The sequence below is a fragment of the Bufo bufo genome, chromosome 5 (genome assembly GCF_905171765.1).
Source record: "Bufo bufo chromosome 5, aBufBuf1.1, whole genome shotgun sequence".
Lineage (NCBI taxonomy): Eukaryota > Metazoa > Chordata > Amphibia > Anura > Bufonidae > Bufo > Bufo bufo.
Window position 1 is genome coordinate 7,552,898 of NC_053393.1, and position 18,812 is coordinate 7,571,709.

Here is an 18,812-nt window from a genome sequence, read left to right on the forward strand (position 1 = left end):
CAGATACATAATACACACACTACATACTACATACACACTACATACTACATACACACTACATACTACATACACACTACATACTACATATACATACTACATACACACTACATACTACATACACACTACATACTACATATACATACTACATACACACTACATACTACATACACACTACATACTACATGCACAGATACATAATCTACATACTACATACACACTACATACTACATACACACTACATACTACATATACATACTACATACACACTACATACTACATACACATACATACTACATACACACTACATACTACATATACATACTACATACACACTACATACTACATGCACAGATACATAATACACACACTACATACTACATACACACTACATACTACATACACACTACATACACACTACATACTACATATACATACTACATACACACTACATACACATACATACTACATACACACTACATACTACATATACATACTACATACACACTACATACTACATACACACTACATACTACATACACACTACATACTACATCTACATACACACTACATACTACATACACATACATACTACATACACACTACATACTACATATACATACTACATACACACTACATACTACATACACACTACATACTACATACACACTACATACTACATATACATACTACATACACACTACATACTACATACACATACATACTACATATACATACTACATACACACTACATACTACATATACATACTACATACATACTACATGCACAGATACATAATCTACATACTACATACACACTACATACTACATACACACTACATACTACATATACATACTACATACATACTACATACACATACATACTACATACACACTACATACTACATATACATACTACATACACACTACATACTACATGCACAGATACATAATACACACACTACATACTACATACACACTACATACTACATACACACTACATACTACATACACACTACATACTACATATACATACTACATACACACTACATACTACATACACACTACATACTACATATACATACTACATACACACTACATACTACATACACACTACATACTACATGCACAGATACATAATCTACATACTACATACACACTACATACTACATACACACTACATACTACATATACATACTACATACACACTACATACACATACATACTACATACACACTACATACTACATATACATACTACATACACACTACATACTACATGCACAGATACATAATACACACACTACATACTACATACACACTACATACTACATACACACTACATACACACTACATACTACATATACATACTACATACACACTACATACACATACATACTACATACACACTACATACTACATATACATACTACATACACACTACATACTACATGCACAGATACATAATACACACACTACATACTACATACACACTACATACTACATACACACTACATACTACATACACACTACATACTACATATACATACTACATACACACTACATACTACATACACATACATACTACATACACACTACATACTACATATACATACTACATACACACTACATACTACATACACACTACATACTACATGCACAGATACATAATACACACACTACATACTACATACACACTACATACTACATACACACTACATACTACATACATACTACATATACATACTACATACACACTACATACTACATACACATACATACTACATACACACTACATACTACATATACATACTACATACACACTACATACTACATACACATACATACTACATACACATACATACTACATGCACAGATACATAATACACACACTACATACTACATACACACTACAAAAAAAAAAAAAGTGGTCTCATGTTGTGTGAGGGTTCAAATTAATAGAAGGGGGACAAAAGCAGTAGCCGCGGGCAGTAATACGGTACTGGAGGACAGAATACTGGCCCACCCCACAGTATGAAGCTGTACCATTGTACCAGGACGATACCGTCATTGAATTCTGCTGGGTTTTGGGGTTTCGGGTTCGTACATCTGGGATTCTCTCTTGCAGTTTTTGCTTCTTCCTCTCAGTTCTGCTTTTTCTTGCAGATTTCTGGTGACCTCAGTCGCAGCCGCCCCGGACACAACCCCCATCATCCCCCTGGAGGTGAGTTCCATGCAGTGGCCTTAAAGAATAAATCACAACATTCTGGGAGCGGAGCGCAGCTCCGGATAATTCTGCTTCACTTTACTAGCTGAACTATACTGCACAGATAGTGTCATCCAGCACCCCGATATACAGCACCCTGATACACAGCACCCCGATATACAGCACCCTGATACACAGCACCCCGATATACAGCACCCCGATATACAGCACCCCGATACACAGCACCCCGATATACAGCACCCCGATACACAGCACCCCGATATACAGCACCCTGATATTCAGCACCCCGATATACAGAACCCAGATAGTGTTATACAGCACCCAGATATACAGCACCCCGATATACAGCACCCCGATATACAGCACCCCGATACACAGCACCCCGATATACAGCACCCTGATATTCAGCACCCCGATTTACAGAACCCAGATAGTGTTATACAGCACCCCGATACACAGCACTCCGATATACAGCACCCAGATATACAGCACCCCGATACACAGCTCCCTTATATACAGCACCCAGATATACAGCACCCAGATATACAGCACCCAGATATACAGCACCCCGATATACAGAACCCAGATAGTGTTATACAGCACCCAGATATACAGCACCCAGATATACAGCACCCTGATATACAGCACCCTGATATACAGCACACTAATATACAGCACCCTGATATACAGCACCCTGATATACAGCACCCAGATATACAGCACCCCGATAGTGTCTACAGCACCCTGATATACAGCACCCAGATATACAGAACCCAGATAGTGTCATCCAGCACCCCGATATACAGAACCCTGATATACAGCACCCAGATATACAGAACCCAGATATACAGAACCCAGATACACAGAACCCCGATATACAGCACCCCGATATACAGCACCCCGATATACAGCACCCAGATATACAGCACCCAGATATACAGCACCCAGATATACAGCACCCCGATATACAGCACCCAGATATACAGCACCCTGATATACAGCACCCTGATATACAGCACACTAATATACAGCACACTAATATACAGCACCCCGATACACAGCACCCGATACACAGCACCCTGATATACAGCACCCAGATATACAGCACCCAGATATACAGCACCCCGATATACAGAACCCAGATAGTGTTATACAGCACCCAGATATACAGCACCCTGATATACAGCACCCTGATATACAGCACACTAATATACAGCAACCTGATATACAGCACCCCGATACACAGCACCCTGATATACAGCACCCAGATATACAGCACCCAGATATACAGAACCCAGATAGTGTCATCCAGCACGCCGATATACAGCACCCTGATATACAGCACCCCGATATACAGCACCCCGATATACAGCACCCCGATATACAGCACCCAGATATACAGAACCCAGATACACAGCACCCTGATATACAGCACTCTGATATACAACACCCCGATATACAGCACCCCGATATACAGCACCCCGATATACAGCACCCTGATATACAGCACCTAGATATACAGCACCCCGATACACAGCACCCTGATATACAGCACCCCGATATACAGCACCCCGATATACAGCACTCTGATATACAGCACCCCGATATACAGCACCCAGATATACAGCACTCTGATATACAGCACCCCGATATACAGCACCCCGATATACAGCACCCCGATATTCAGCACCCCGATATACAGCACCCTGATATACAGCACCCAGATATACAGCACCCCGATACACAGCACCCTGATATACAGCACCCCGATATACAGCACCCCGATATACAGCACCCTGATATACAACACACCGATATACAGCACCCCGATATACAGCACCCCGATATACAGCACTCTGATATACAGCACCCCGATATACAGCACCCCGATATACAGCACCCAGATATACAGCACTCTGATATACAGCACCCAGATATACAGCACCCCGATATACAGCACCCCGATAGTGTCTACAGCACCCTGATATACAGCACCCAGATATAGAGAACCCAGATATACAGAACCCAGATACACAGCACCCAGATAGTGGTATACAGCACCCCCATAAAGCCAGACAGTATCTTTATGGGATTATGTTGTGCTCAAACTCCATCCATAATTTCAGTGGCCGAAGAGAAACATTTTATCCACAAAGTGCCATACTGTGCCCTTATAATACCGTACTGTGCCCTTATAATACCATACTGTGCCCTTATAATACCGTACTGTGCCCTTATACCATACTGTGCCCTTATACCATACTGTGCCCTTATACCATACTGTGCCCTTATACCATACTGTGCCCTTATAATACCGTACTGTGCCCTTATACCATACTGTGCCCTTATACCATACTGTGCCCTTATACCATACTGTGCCCTTATACCATACTGTGCCCTTATACCATACTGTGCCCTTATAATACCGTACTGTGCCCTTATACCATACTGTGCCCTTATAATACCGTACTGTGCCCTTATACCATACTGTGCCCTTATAATATAGTTTCAGGGGGAGGATGACTGTAGGACAGGAGAATACAGTCTATTGCCCCCTGTTATCAGCCATTTCAGGGGAGAGGATGACTGTAGGACAGGAGAATACAGTCTATTGCTCCCTGTTATCAGCCATTTCAGAGGAGAGGATGACTGTAGGACAGGAGAATACAGTCTATTGCCCCCTGTTATCAGCCATTTCAGGGGAGAGGATGACTGTAGGACAGGAGAATACAGTCTATTGCCCCCTGTTATCAGCCATTTCAGGGGAGAGGATGACTGTAGGACAGGAGAATACAGTCTATTGCCCCCTGTTATCAGCCATTTCAGGGGAGAGGATGACTGTAGGACAGGAGAATACAGTCTATTGCCCCTTGTTATCAGCCATTTCAGGGGAGAGGATGACTGTAGGACAGGAGAATACAGTCTATTGCCCCCTGTTATCAGCCATTTCAGGGGAGAGGATGACTGTAGGACAGGAGAATACAGTCTATTGCCCCCTGTTATCAGCCATTTCAGGGGAGAGGATGACTGTAGGACAGGAGAATACAGTCTATTGCCACCTGTTATCAGCCATTTCAGGGGAGAGGATGACTGTAGGACAGGAGAATACAGTCTATTGCTCCCTGTTATCAGCCATTTCAGGGAAGAGGATGACTGTAGGACAGGAGAATACAGTCTATTGCCCCCTGTTATCAGCCATTTCAGGGGAGAGGATGACGGTAGGACAGGAGAATACAGTCTATTGCCCCCTGTTATCAGCCATTTCAGGGGAGAGGATGACTGTAGGACAGGAGAATACAGTCTATTGCCCCTGTTATCAGCCATTTCAGGGGAGAGGATGACTGTAGGACAGGAGAATACAATCTATTGCCACCTGTTATCAGCCATTTCAGGGGAGAGAATGACTGTAGGACAGGAGAATACAATCTATTGCTCCCTGTTATCAGCCATTTCAGGGGAGAGGATGACTGTAGGACAGGAGAATACAGTCTATTGCTCCCTGTTATCAGCCATTTCAGGGGAGAGGATGACTGTAGGACAGGAGAATACAATCTATTGCTCCCTGTTATCAGCCATTTCAGGGGAGAGGATGACTGTAGGACAGGAGAACACAGTCTATTGCTCCCTGTTATCAGCCATTTCAGGGGAGAGGATGACTGTAGGACAGGAGAATACAATCTATTGCCCCCTGTTATCAGCCATTTCAGGGGAGAGGATGACTGTAGGACAGGAGAATACAATCTATTGCTCCCTGTTATCAGCCATTTCAGGGGAGAGGATGACTGTAGGACAGGAGAATACAGTCTATTGCTCCCTATTATCAGCCATTTCAGGGGAGAGGATGACTGTAGGACAGGAGAATACAGTCTATTCTCCCCTGTTATCAGCCATTTCAGGGGAGAGGATGACTGTAGGACAGGAGAATACAGTCTATTGCTCCCTGTTATCAGCCATTTCAGGGGAGAGGATGACTGTAGGACAGGAGAATACAATCTATTGCCCCCTGTTATCAGCCATTTCAGGGGAGAGGATGACTGTAGGACAGGAGAATACAATCTATTGCCCCCTGTTATCAGCCATTTCAGGGGAGAGGATGACTGTAGGACAGGAGAATACAGTCTATTGCCCCCTGTTATCAGCTGTGTCAGGGGAGAGGATGACTGTAGGACAGGAGAATACAATCTATTGCCCCCTGTTATCAGCCATTTCAGGGGAGAGGATGACTGTAGGACAGGAGAATTCAATCTATTGCCCCCTGTTATCAGCCATTTCAGGGGAGAGGATGACACTAGGACAGTAGAATACAGTCTATTGCCCCCTGTTATCAGCCATTTCAGGGGAGAGGATGACTGTAGGACAGTAGAATACAGTCTATTGCCCCTGTTATCAGCCATTTCAGGGGAGAGGAGGACTGTAGGACAGGAGAATACAGTCTATTGCCCCCTGTTATCAGCCATTTCAGAGGAGAGGATGACGGTAGGACAGGAGAATACAATCTATTGCCCCCTGTTATCAGCCATTTCAGGGGAGAGGATGACTGTAGGACAGGAGAATACAGTCTATTGCTCCCTGTTATCAGCCATTTCAGGGGAGAGGATGACTGTAGGACAGGAGAATACAGTCTATTGCTCCCTGTTATCAGCCATTTCAGGGGAGAGGATGACTGTAGGACAGGAGAATACAGTCTATTGCCCCCTGTTATCAGCCATTTCAGGGGAGAGGATGACTGTAGGACAGGAGAATACAGTCTATTGCTCCCTGTTATCAGCCATTTCAGGGGAGAGGATGACTGTAGGACAGGAGAATACAGTCTATTGCTCCCTGTTATCAGCCATTTCAGGGGAGAGGATGACTGTAGGACAGGAGAATACAGTCTATTGCCCCCTGTTATCAGCCATTTCAGAGGAGAGGATGACTGTAGGACAGGAGAATACAGTCTATTGCCCCCTGTTATCAGCCATTTCAGGGGAGAGGATGACTGTAGGACAGGAGAATACAGTCTATTGCTCCCTGTTATCAGCCATTTCAGGGGAGAGGATGACTGTAGGACAGGAGAATACAGTCTATTGCTCCCTGTTATCAGCCATTTCAGGGGAGAGGATGACTGTAGGACAGGAGAATACAGTCTATTGATCCCTGTTATCGGCCATTTCAGGGGAGAGGATGACTGTAGGACAGGAGAATACAGTCTATTGCTCCCTGTTATCAGCCATTTCAGGGGAGAGGATGACTGTAGGACAGGAGAATACAGTCTATTGCTCCCTGTTATCAGCCATTTCAGGGGAGAGGATGACTGTAGGACAGGAGAATACAGTCTATTGCCCCCTGTTATCAGCCATTTCAGGGGAGAGGATGACTGTAGGACAGGAGAATACAGTCTATTGCTCCCTGTTATCAGCCATTTCAGGGGAGAGGATGACTGTAGGACAGGAGAATACAATCTATTGCTCCCTGTTATCAGCCATTTCAGGGGAGAGGATGACTGTAGGACAGGAGAATACAGTCTATTGCTACCTGTTATCAGCCATTTCAGGGGGAGGATGACTGTAGGACAGGAGAATACAGACTATTGCCCCCTGTTATTAGCCATTTCAGGGGAGAGGATGACTGTAGGACAGTAGAATACAGTCTATTGCCCCCTGTTATCAGCCATTTCAGGGGAGAGGATGACTGTAGGACAGGAGAATACAGTCTATTGCCCTCTGTTATCAGCCATTTCAGGGGAGAGGATGACTGTAGGACAGGAGAATACAGTCTATTGCCCCCTGTTATCAGCCATTTCAGAGGAGAGAAAGACTGTAGGACAGAAGAATACAGTCTATTGCCCCCTGTTATCAGCCATTTCAGGGGGAGGATGACTGTAGGACAGGAGAATACAGTCTATTGCCCCCTGTTATCAGCCATTTCAGAGGAGAGGATGACGGTAGGACAGGAGAATACAATCTATTGCCCCCTGTTATCAGCCATTTCAGGGGAGAGGATGACTGTAGGACAGGAGAATACAGTCTATTGCTCCCTGTTATCAGCCATTTCAGGGGAGAGGATGACTGTAGGACAGGAGAATACAGTCTATTGCTCCCTGTTATCAGCCATTTCAGAGGAGAGGATGACTGTAGGACAGGAGAATACAGTCTATTGCCCCCTGTTATCAGCCATTTCAGGGGAGAGGATGACTGTAGGACAGGAGAATACAGTCTATTGCTCCCTGTTATCAGCCATTTCAGGGGAGAGGATGACTGTAGGACAGGAGAATACAGTCTATTGCTCCCTGTTATCAGCCATTTCAGGGGAGAGGATGACTGTAGGACAGGAGAATACAGTCTATTGCCCCCTGTTATCAGCCATTTCAGAGGAGAGGATGACTGTAGGACAGGAGAATACAGTCTATTGCCCCCTGTTATCAGCCATTTCAGGGGAGAGGATGACTGTAGGACAGGAGAATACAGTCTATTGCTCCCTGTTATCAGCCATTTCAGGGGAGAGGATGACTGTAGGACAGGAGAATACAGTCTATTGCTCCCTGTTATCAGCCATTTCAGGGGAGAGGATGACTGTAGGACAGGAGAATACAGTCTATTGCTCCCTGTTATCAGCCATTTCAGGGGAGAGGATGACTGTAGGACAGGAGAATACAGTCTATTGCCCCCTGTTATCAGCCATTTCAGGGGAGAGGATGACTGTAGGACAGGAGAATACAGTCTATTGCTCCCTGTTATCAGCCATTTCAGGGGAGAGGATGACTGTAGGACAGGAGAATACAGTCTATTGCTACCTGTTATCAGCCATTTCAGGGGGAGGATGACTGTAGGACAGGAGAATACAGACTATTGCCCCCTGTTATTAGCCATTTCAGGGGAGAGGATGACTGTAGGACAGTAGAATACAGTCTATTGCCCCCTGTTATCAGCCATTTCAGGGGAGAGGATGACTGTAGGACAGGAGAATACAGTCTATTGCTCCCTGTTATCAGCCATTTCAGGGGAGAGGATGACTGTAGGACAGGAGAATACAGTCTATTGCTACCTGTTATCAGCCATTTCAGGGGGAGGATGACTGTAGGACAGGAGAATACAATCTATTGCTCCCTGTTATCAGCCATTTCAGGGGAGAGGATGACTGTAGGACAGGAGAATACAGTCTATTGCTACCTGTTATCAGCCATTTCAGGGGGAGGATGACTGTAGGACAGGAGAATACAGACTATTGCCCCCTGTTATTAGCCATTTCAGGGGAGAGGATGACTGTAGGACAGTAGAATACAGTCTATTGCCCCCTGTTATCAGCCATTTCAGGGGAGAGGATGACTGTAGGACAGGAGAATACAGTCTATTGCCCTCTGTTATCAGCCATTTCAGGGGAGAGGATGACTGTAGGACAGTAGAATACAGTCTACTGCTCCCTGTTATCAGCCATTTCAGGGGAGAGGATGACTGTAGGACAGGAGAATACAGTCTATTGCCCCCTGTTATCAGCCATTTCAGGGGAGAGGATGACTGTAGGACAGAAGAATACAGTCTATTGCTCCCTGTTATCAGCCATTTCAGGGGGAGGATGACTGTAGGACAGGAGAATACAGTCTATTGCCCCCTGTTATCAGCCATTTCAGGGGAGAGGATGACTGTAGGACAGGAGAATATAATAATACCGCACTGTGCCCTTATAATACCATACTGTGCCCTTATAATACTGTACTGTGCCCTTATAATACCGTACTGTGCCCTTATAATACCGTACTGTGCCCTTATAATACCATACTGTGCCCTTATAGTACCATACTGTGCCCTTATAATACCATACTGTGCCCTTATAATACCGTACTGTGCCCTTATAATACCGTACTGTGCCTTTATAATACCATACTGTGCCCTTATAATACCGTACTGTGCCCTTATAATACCATACTGTGCCCTTAAAATACCGTACTGTGCCCTTATAATACCATACTGTGCCCTTATAGTACCATACTGTGCCCTTATAATACCATACTGTGCCCTTATAATACCGTACTGTGCCCTTATAATACCATACTGTGCCCTTATAATACCGTACTGTGCCCTTATAATACCATACTGTGCCCTTATAATACCGCACTGTGCCCTTATAATACCATACTGTGCCCTTATAATACTGTACTGTACCCTTATAATGACATACTGTGCCCTTATAATACCGTACTGTGCCCTTATAGTACCGTACTCTGCCCTTATAATACCATACTGTGCCCTTATAATACCGTACTGTGCCCTTATAATACCATACTGTGCCCTTATAGTACCATACTGTGCCCTTATAATACCATACTGTGCCCTTATAATACCGTACTGTGCCCTTATAATACCGTACTGTGCCCTTATAATACCGTACTGTGCCCTTCTAATACCATACTGTGCACACATGGTGACATACTGTGCCCTTATAGTACCGTACTCTGCCCTTATAATACCATACTGTGCCCTTATAATACCGTACTGTGCCCTTCTAATACCGTACTGTGCCCTTATAATACCATACTGTGCCCTTATAATGACATACTGTGCACACATTGCCCACAGTGCACCATTATCTTCACATAAAACACCATATTGTGCACTCATAGCCCCGTACTGTGCCCTGACAGTGCCATATTGTGTCTGCAAAATGCCAAATTATCACTTAGTGCTATTTTCCCTCATAGTGCAATATTATGCCCTCCCACTGCCATGTTGTGCCCACATAGTAACATACTAGTACCATATTGTGCCTATATACTGGTATAGTGGGCTACAATAATGTCATATTTGGCCCACACAGGGCGGTATTGTGGCAGTATAGCGCCATACATTGCCCTCATAGCGTCATATGCCTGATTAGTGCAATACTTTACTGTAGCTCCTGCTAACTTCTGTTTATTTGTAGATGCTGATGAATGTGCTGCTCTGGAGCCCCCTTGTGGACGATATGCAAACTGTACCAACACCATCGGCTCCTTTGTCTGTCACTGTCATCGTGGTTTCCTTAAAGGGCCAAGCGGCTGTGAGGGTGAGAAGGCGCTAGCTATTATATATTACTACAGAGTATAATCTACAGCCGGGCCGGATTAAGCCTGGTGGAGGCTCCTGGGCAAAAAAAATCTGCCGCCGGGTCTCCCCATAATGTACATTTTTAATGTAGAGGGTAAATGAGGGTGTCCTGAGCTGCATTCCTGTCTGCTGCCGCCCTCCTCTAATGTCCAGCTGCCACAGTTGCTCTTTGTCCAACTTGGTGGCCAGTAGTGATGGACGAACATCTGCCGGGACGGTTCGCATATGCGATCGTGCAAGCGCGATCAAATGTTCGCGAACCACAAGTTTGCGGCGGGTCCCATTCATTTTAATCGCAGGCGAACCTGAAAAACCTTCAGCTCATATTTTCAGCCAAGAAATAATTACTAGAAGTGCACAAATAGTCCCACAACATGGACACTGACACCAGATGGATTATTCCAATTTGCGATCTCCATTCATTATTTTTTTCAATGCGAAATATTGGCAATATAATTTTCGCGTACGCAGATATGCACTATACAGTACCCAAATGCACTATAAAGGAAATATATTGGTATATAACACCCCGCTTCAATCAGTTTTTTGGGGGGGGCGACTGGTATATCACACCAGTAGAAATTATTTGTTCCAGTAACGCTTGTCCCTCTATATACAGTACAGACCAAAAGTTGGGACACACCTTCTCATTCAAAGAGTTTTCTTTATGTTCATGACTATGAAGGCATCAAAACTATGAATTAACACATGTGGAATTATATACATAACAAACAAGTGTGAAACAACTGAAAATATGTCATATTCTAGGTTCTTCAAAGTAGCCACCTTTTGCTTTGATTACTGCTTTGCACACTCTTGGCATTCTCTTGATGAGCTCCAAGAGGTAGTCCCCTGAAATGGTCTTCCAACAGTCTTGAAGGAGTTCCCAGAGATGCTTAATACTTGTTGGCCCTTTTGCCTTCACTCTGCGGTCCAGCTCACCCCAAACCATCTCGATTGGGTTCAGGTCCGGTGACTGTAGAGGCCAGCACCCCATCACTCTCCTTCATGGTCAAATAGCCCTTACTTTTAAAGTTTTCCCAATTTTTCGGCTGACTGACTGACCTGCATTTCTTAAAGTAATGATGGCCACTCGTTTTTCTTTACTTAGCTGCTTTTTTCTTGCCATAATACAAATTCTAACAGTCTATTCAGTAGGACTATCAGCTGTGTATCCACCTGACTTCTCCTCAACGCAACTGATGGTCCCAACCCCATTTATAAGGCAAGAAATCCCGCTTATTAAACCTGACAGGGCACACCTGTGAAGTGAAGACCATTTCAGGGGACTACCTCTTGAAGCTCATCAAGAGAATGCCAAGAGTGTGCAAAGCAGTAATCAAAGCAAAAGGTGGCTACTTTGAAGAACCTAGAATATGACATATTTTCAGTTGTTTCACACTTGTTTGTTATGTATATAATTCCACATGTGGTAATTCATAGTTTTGATGCCTTCATAGTCATGAAAATAAAGAAAACTCGTTGAATGAGAAGGTTTGTCCAAACTTTTGGTCTGTACTGTATCTGCAGTATCGCAGCAGAACCGCACACAACTGCCGCACAATACAAATGCACTATAATATACCGTCTAAGGCCTCTTTCACACTTGCGTTGTCCGGATCCGTCATGCACTCCATCTGCCGGAGGTTCCCGCCGGATCCGTAACAACACAAGTGAACTGAAAGCATTTGAAGAAGGATCCGTCTTCAAAATGCGTTCAGTGTTACTATGGCAGCCAGGATGCTAATAAAGTCCTGGTTGCCATAGTAGGAGCGGGGAGCGGGGGAGCAGTATACTTACCGTCCGTGCGGCTCCCGGGGCGCTCCAGAATGACGTCAGAGCGCCCGATGCGCATGGATGACGTGATCCATGTGATCACGTCAGCCATGCGCGTGGGGCGCCCTGACGCCACTCTGAAGCGCCCCGGGAGCCGCACGGACGGTAAGTATGCTGCTCCCCCGCTCCCCACTACACTTTACCATGGCAAACAGGACTTTAGCGTCCTGGCAGCCATGGTAACCATTCAGAAAAAGCTAAACGTCCGATCCGGTAATGCGCCGAAACGACGTTTAGCTTAAGGCCGGATCCGGATTAATGCCTTTCAATGGGCATTAATTCCAGATCCGGCCTTGCGGCAAGTGTTCAGGATTTTTGACCGGAGCAAAAAGCGCATCATGCTACGGTATTTTCTCCGGCCAAAAAACGTTCCGTTCCGGAACTGAAGACATCCTGATGCATCCTGAACGGATTTCTCTCCATTCAGAATGCATTAGGATAATCCTGATCAGGATTCTTCCGGCATAGAGCCCCGACGACGGAACTCTATGCCGGAAGAAAAGAACAACGCAAGTGTGAAAGAGCCCTAACATAGAAAGTATATTATAACATTGTACAAGGAAGGCAATCCATTAGAATATACAAACCGGATTCCAAAAAAGTTGGGACACTAAACAAATTGTGAATAAAAACTGAATGCAATGATGTGGAGATGGCAAATGTCAATATTTTATTTGTAATAGAACGTAGATGACAGATCAAACGTTTAATCCGAGTAAATGTATCATTTTAAAGGAAAAATACGTTGATTCCAATTTCACGGTGTCAACAAATCCCCAAAAAGTTTGGACAAGTAGCAATAAGAGGCTGGAAAAAGTAAATTTGAGCATAATGAAGAGCTGGAAGACCAATTAACACTAATTAGGTCAATTGGCGACATGATTGGGTATAAAAAGAGCTTCTCAGAGTGGCCGTGTCTCTCAGAAGCCAAGATGGGTAGAGGATCATCAATTCCCACAATGTTGCGCAGAAAGATAGTGGAGCAATATCAGAAAGGTGTTACCCAGCGAAAAATTGCAAAGACTTTGCATCTATCATCATCAACTGTGCATAACATCATCCGAAGATTCTGAGAATCTGGAACAATCTCTGTGCGTAAGGGTCAAGGCGGTAAAACCATACTGGATGCCCGTGATCTCCGGGCCCTTAAACGACACTGCACCACAAACAGGAATGCTACTGTAAAGGAAATCACAGAATGGGCTCAGGAATACTTCCAGAAACCATTGTCAGTGAACACAATCCACCGGGCCATCCGCCGTTGCCAGCTGAAACTCTACAGTGCAAAGAAGAAGCCATTTCTAAGCAAGATCCACAAGCTCAGGCGTTTTCACTGGGTCAGGGATCATTTAAAATGGAGTGTGGCAAAATGGAAGACTGTTCTGTGGTCAGACGAGTCACGATTCGAAGTTCTTTTTGGAAATCTGGGACGCCATGTCAACCGGACCAAAGAGGACCAGGACAACCCAAGTTGTTATCAACGCTCAGTTCAGAAGCCTGCATCTCTGATGGTATGGGGTTGCATGAGTGCGTGTGACATGGGCAGCTTGCATGTCTGGAAAGGCACCATCAATGCAGAAACATATATTCAGGTTCTAGAACAACATATGCTCCCATCCATCATCTCTTTCAGGGAAGACCCTGCATTTTTCAACAAGATAATGCCAGACCACATTCTGCATCAATCACAACATCATGGCTGCGTAGGAGAAGGATCCGGGTACTGAAATGGCCAGTCTGCAGTCCAGATCTTTCACCTATAGAGAACATTTGGCGCATCATAAAGAGGAAGGCGCAACAAAGAAGGCCCAAGACGATTGAACAGTTAGAGGCCTGTATTAGACAAGAATGGGAGAGCATTCCTATTTCTAAACTTGAGAAACTGGTCTCCTCGGTTCCCAGATGTCTGTTGAGTGTTGTAAGAAGAAGGGGAGATGCCACACAGTGGTGAAAATGGCCTTGTCCCAACTTTTTGGGGATTTGTTGACACCACGAAATTCTGATTCAACATATTTTTCCCTTAAAATGGTACATTTTCTCAGTTTAAACTTTTGTTCTGTGATTTATGTTCTATTCTGAATAAAATATTAGAAGTCGGCACCTCCACATCATTGCATTCAGTTTTTATTCACGATTTGTATAGTGTCCCAACTTTTTTGGAATCCGGTTTGTACTACAGAGGACAGTATACTGTATATATACTACAGAGGACAGTATACTACTACAGAGGGATCTGGGTAGATTGGAGGCTTGGGCAGATAAGTGGCAGATGAGGTTTAACACTGACAAATGTAAGGTTATGCACATGGGAAGGAATAATGCAAGTCACCCGTACATACTAAATGGTAAAACACTGGGCAACATTGACTGTAAAAACCAGTGTCAGGCAGCTGCTGCCAAGGCCAATAAGATAATGGGTTGCATCAAAAGGGGAATAGATGGCGGTGATGAGAAAATAGTCTTACCACTTTACACATCACTGGTCAGAGCACACATGGAGGACTGTGCACAGTTCTGGGCTCCTGTGAACAAGGCAGACATAGCAGAGCTGGAGAGGGTCCAGAGGAGGGCAACTAAAGTAATAACTGGAATGGGGCAACTACAGGACCCTGAAAGATTATCAAAATTAGGGTTATTCACGTTAGAAAAAAGACGACTGAGGGGAGATCTAATTACTATGTATAAATATATCAGGGGTCAGTACAGAGATCTCTCCCATCATCTATTCATCCCCAGGACTGTGACGAGGGGACATCCTCTGTGTCTGGAGGAAAGAAGGTTTGTACACAAACATAGAAGAGGATTCTTTACTGTAAGAGCAGTGAGACTATGGACTCTTTACTGTAAGAGCAGTGAGACTATGGACTCTTTACTGTAAGAGCAGTGAGACTATGGACTCTTTACTGTAAGAGCGGTGAGACTATGGACTATATACTGTAAGAGCAGTGAGACTATGGACTCTTTACTGTAAGAGCAGTGAGACTATGGACTCTATACTGTAAGAGCAGTGAGACTATGGACTCTATACTGTAAGAGCAGTGAGACTATGGACTCTTTACGGTAAGAGCAGTGAGACTATGGACGCTTTACTGTAAGAGCAGTGAGACTATGGACTCTTTACGGTAAGAGCAGTGAGACTATGGACTCTGTACTGTAAGAGCAGTGAGACTATGGACTCTTTACAGTAAGAGCAGTGAGACTATGGATTCTTTACTGTAAGAGCAGTGAGACTATGGACTCTTTACTGTAAGAGCAGTGAGACTATGGACTCTTTACTGTACGAGCAGTGAGACTATGGACTCTTTACTGTAAGAGCAGTGAGACTATGGACTCTATACTGTAAGAGCAGTGAGACTATGGACTCTTTACTGTAAGAGCAGTGAGACTATGGACTCTTTACTGTAAGAGCTGTGAGACTATGGACTATATACTGTAAGAGCAGTGAGACTATGGACTCTTTACTGTAAGAGCAGTGAGACTATGGACTATTTACTGTAAGAGCAGTGAGACTATGGACTCTGTACTGTAAGAGCAGTGAGACTATGGACTCTATACTGTAAGAGCAGTGAGACTATGGACTCTTTACTGTAAGAGCAGTGAGACTATGGACTATACTGTAAGAGCAGTGAGACTATGGACTCTGTACGGTAAGAGCAGTGAGACTATGGACTCTTTACTGTAAGAGCAGTGAGACTATGGACTCTTTACGGTAAGAGCAGTGAGACTATGGACTCTTTAGGGTAAGAGCAGTGAGACTATGGACTCTTTACTGTAAGAGCAGTGAGACTATGGACTCTTTACTGTAAGAGCAGTGAGACTATGGACTCTTTACTGTAAGAGCAGTGAGACTGTAGACTCTTTACGGTAAGAGCAGTGAGACTATGAACTCTTTACTGTAAGAGCAGTGAGACTATGGACTCTTTACTGTAAGAGCAGTGAGACTATGGACTCTTTACTGTAAGAGCAGTGAGACTATGGACTCTTTACTGTAAGAGCAGTGAGACTATGGACTCTATACTGTAAGAGCAGTGAGACTATGGACTCTTTACTGTAAGAGCAGTGAGACTATGGACTCTTTACTGTAAGAGCAGTGAGACTATGGACTCTTTACTGTAAGAGCAGTGAGACTATGGACTCTTTACTGTAAGAGCAGTGAGACTATGGACTCTTTACTGTAAGAGCAGTGAGACTATGGACTCTTTACTGTAAGAGCAGTGAGACTATGGACTCTTTACTGTAAGAGCAGTGAGACTATGGACTCTTTACTGTAAGAGCAGTGAGACTATGGACTCTGTACTGTAAGAGCAGTGAGACTATGGACTCTATACTGTAAGAGCAGTGAGACTATGGACTCTTTACTGTAAGAGCAGTGAGACTATGGACTCTATACTGTAAGAGCAGTGAGACTGTGGACTCTTTACTGTAAGAGCAGTGAGACTATGGACTCTTTACTGTAAGAGCAGTGAGACTATGGACTCTATACTGTAAGAGCAGTGAGACTATGGACTCTTTACTGTAAGAGCAGTGAGACTATGGACTCTATACTGTAAGAGCAGTGAGACTATGGACTCTTTACTGTAAGAGCAGTGAGACTATGGACTCTTTACTGTAAGAGCAGTGAGACTATGGACTCTATATTGTAAGAGCAGTGAGACTATGGACTCTTTACTGTAAGAGCAGTGAGACTATGGACTCTTTACTGTAAGAGCAGTGAGACTATGGACTCTTTACTGTAAGAGCAGTGAGACTATGGAACTCTCTGCCTGAGGAGGTGGTGATGGGGAGTTCACTATAAGAGTTCAGGAGGGGCCTGGATGTATTTCTGGAGTGTAATAATATTACAGGCTATAGCTACTAGAGAGGGGTCGTTGATCCAGGGAGTTATTCTGATGCCTGATTGGAAGGAATTTTTTTCCCCTTAAGTGGGGAAAATTGGCTTCTACCTCACAGTTTTTTTTTTGCCTTCCTCTGGATCAACTTGCAGGATAACAGGCCGAATTTGATGGACAGAGGGCTTTATTCAGCCTTATGTACTATGTTACTATGTTCTAAAGCCCTTTTTGTCGTGTATTAGTGGCAAAAGTAAAATATATTTGTCGGTCAGCGGTGCAGTTATATGTTCTAAAGCCCTTTTTTGTGTGTATTAGTGGGAAAAAAGGGCTTATTAGCCGTTGTGTGAAGTGAGAAAATTAGACTTTTTTTTGGGTGTTTTAATTTCCTTTTTTTATTTATTGATTTGATGTAACAGTATGTCAGACAGACAAGGGGAGTGGCAGAGACCTAAATGTTTCTGGCGCATGCACAGGTCGCATCAGAGTAAGGGGCCGTGGCAGCAGGAGTCGCAGCGAGAGGCCTGAGCTCCCGGTGTCATCTAGCGGTCGTGTCTTGACCAGCAACCCTGCGGTTCTTGGATGGTTTACTCGGTCATCCATTCGTCCCAAGTGACATCAGACACCCCCAGCCAAGAATCGGTGGGTTTGTCAGACACAACCCTTAGTTGGCATGTCCCGGGAGCAGGCCCTGTGCCCTCACCTCTCATCAACCTGCCTCTGTCCTTTTCTGGCAGTCAGAAGCTACTGGCAAGCCAAGATGTGGAGGAGACATCTGCCGCTGGTGTTGCGAGCGGTCAGGCTCCTGACCCAGAGACGGTTGAGGAGGACATCAGTGCAGACAATACTCAATGATGATAATGTA

General features: G+C 44.2%; 1 protein-coding gene across 1 annotated transcript in view; it reads left to right on the plus strand.

The window, feature by feature from the left end:
* LOC121001339 (neurogenic locus notch homolog protein 1-like) overlaps positions 1 to 18,812 on the plus strand; it is a 77,731-nt gene that overhangs the window by 14,971 nt on the left and 43,948 nt on the right. The window contains exons 2-3 of the mRNA XM_040432371.1: positions 2,163 to 2,220; positions 11,119 to 11,241. Coding sequence (XP_040288305.1) covers positions 2,163 to 2,220; positions 11,119 to 11,241 — 181 coding nt within the window. The remainder of the gene's footprint in view (positions 1 to 2,162; positions 2,221 to 11,118; positions 11,242 to 18,812) is intronic.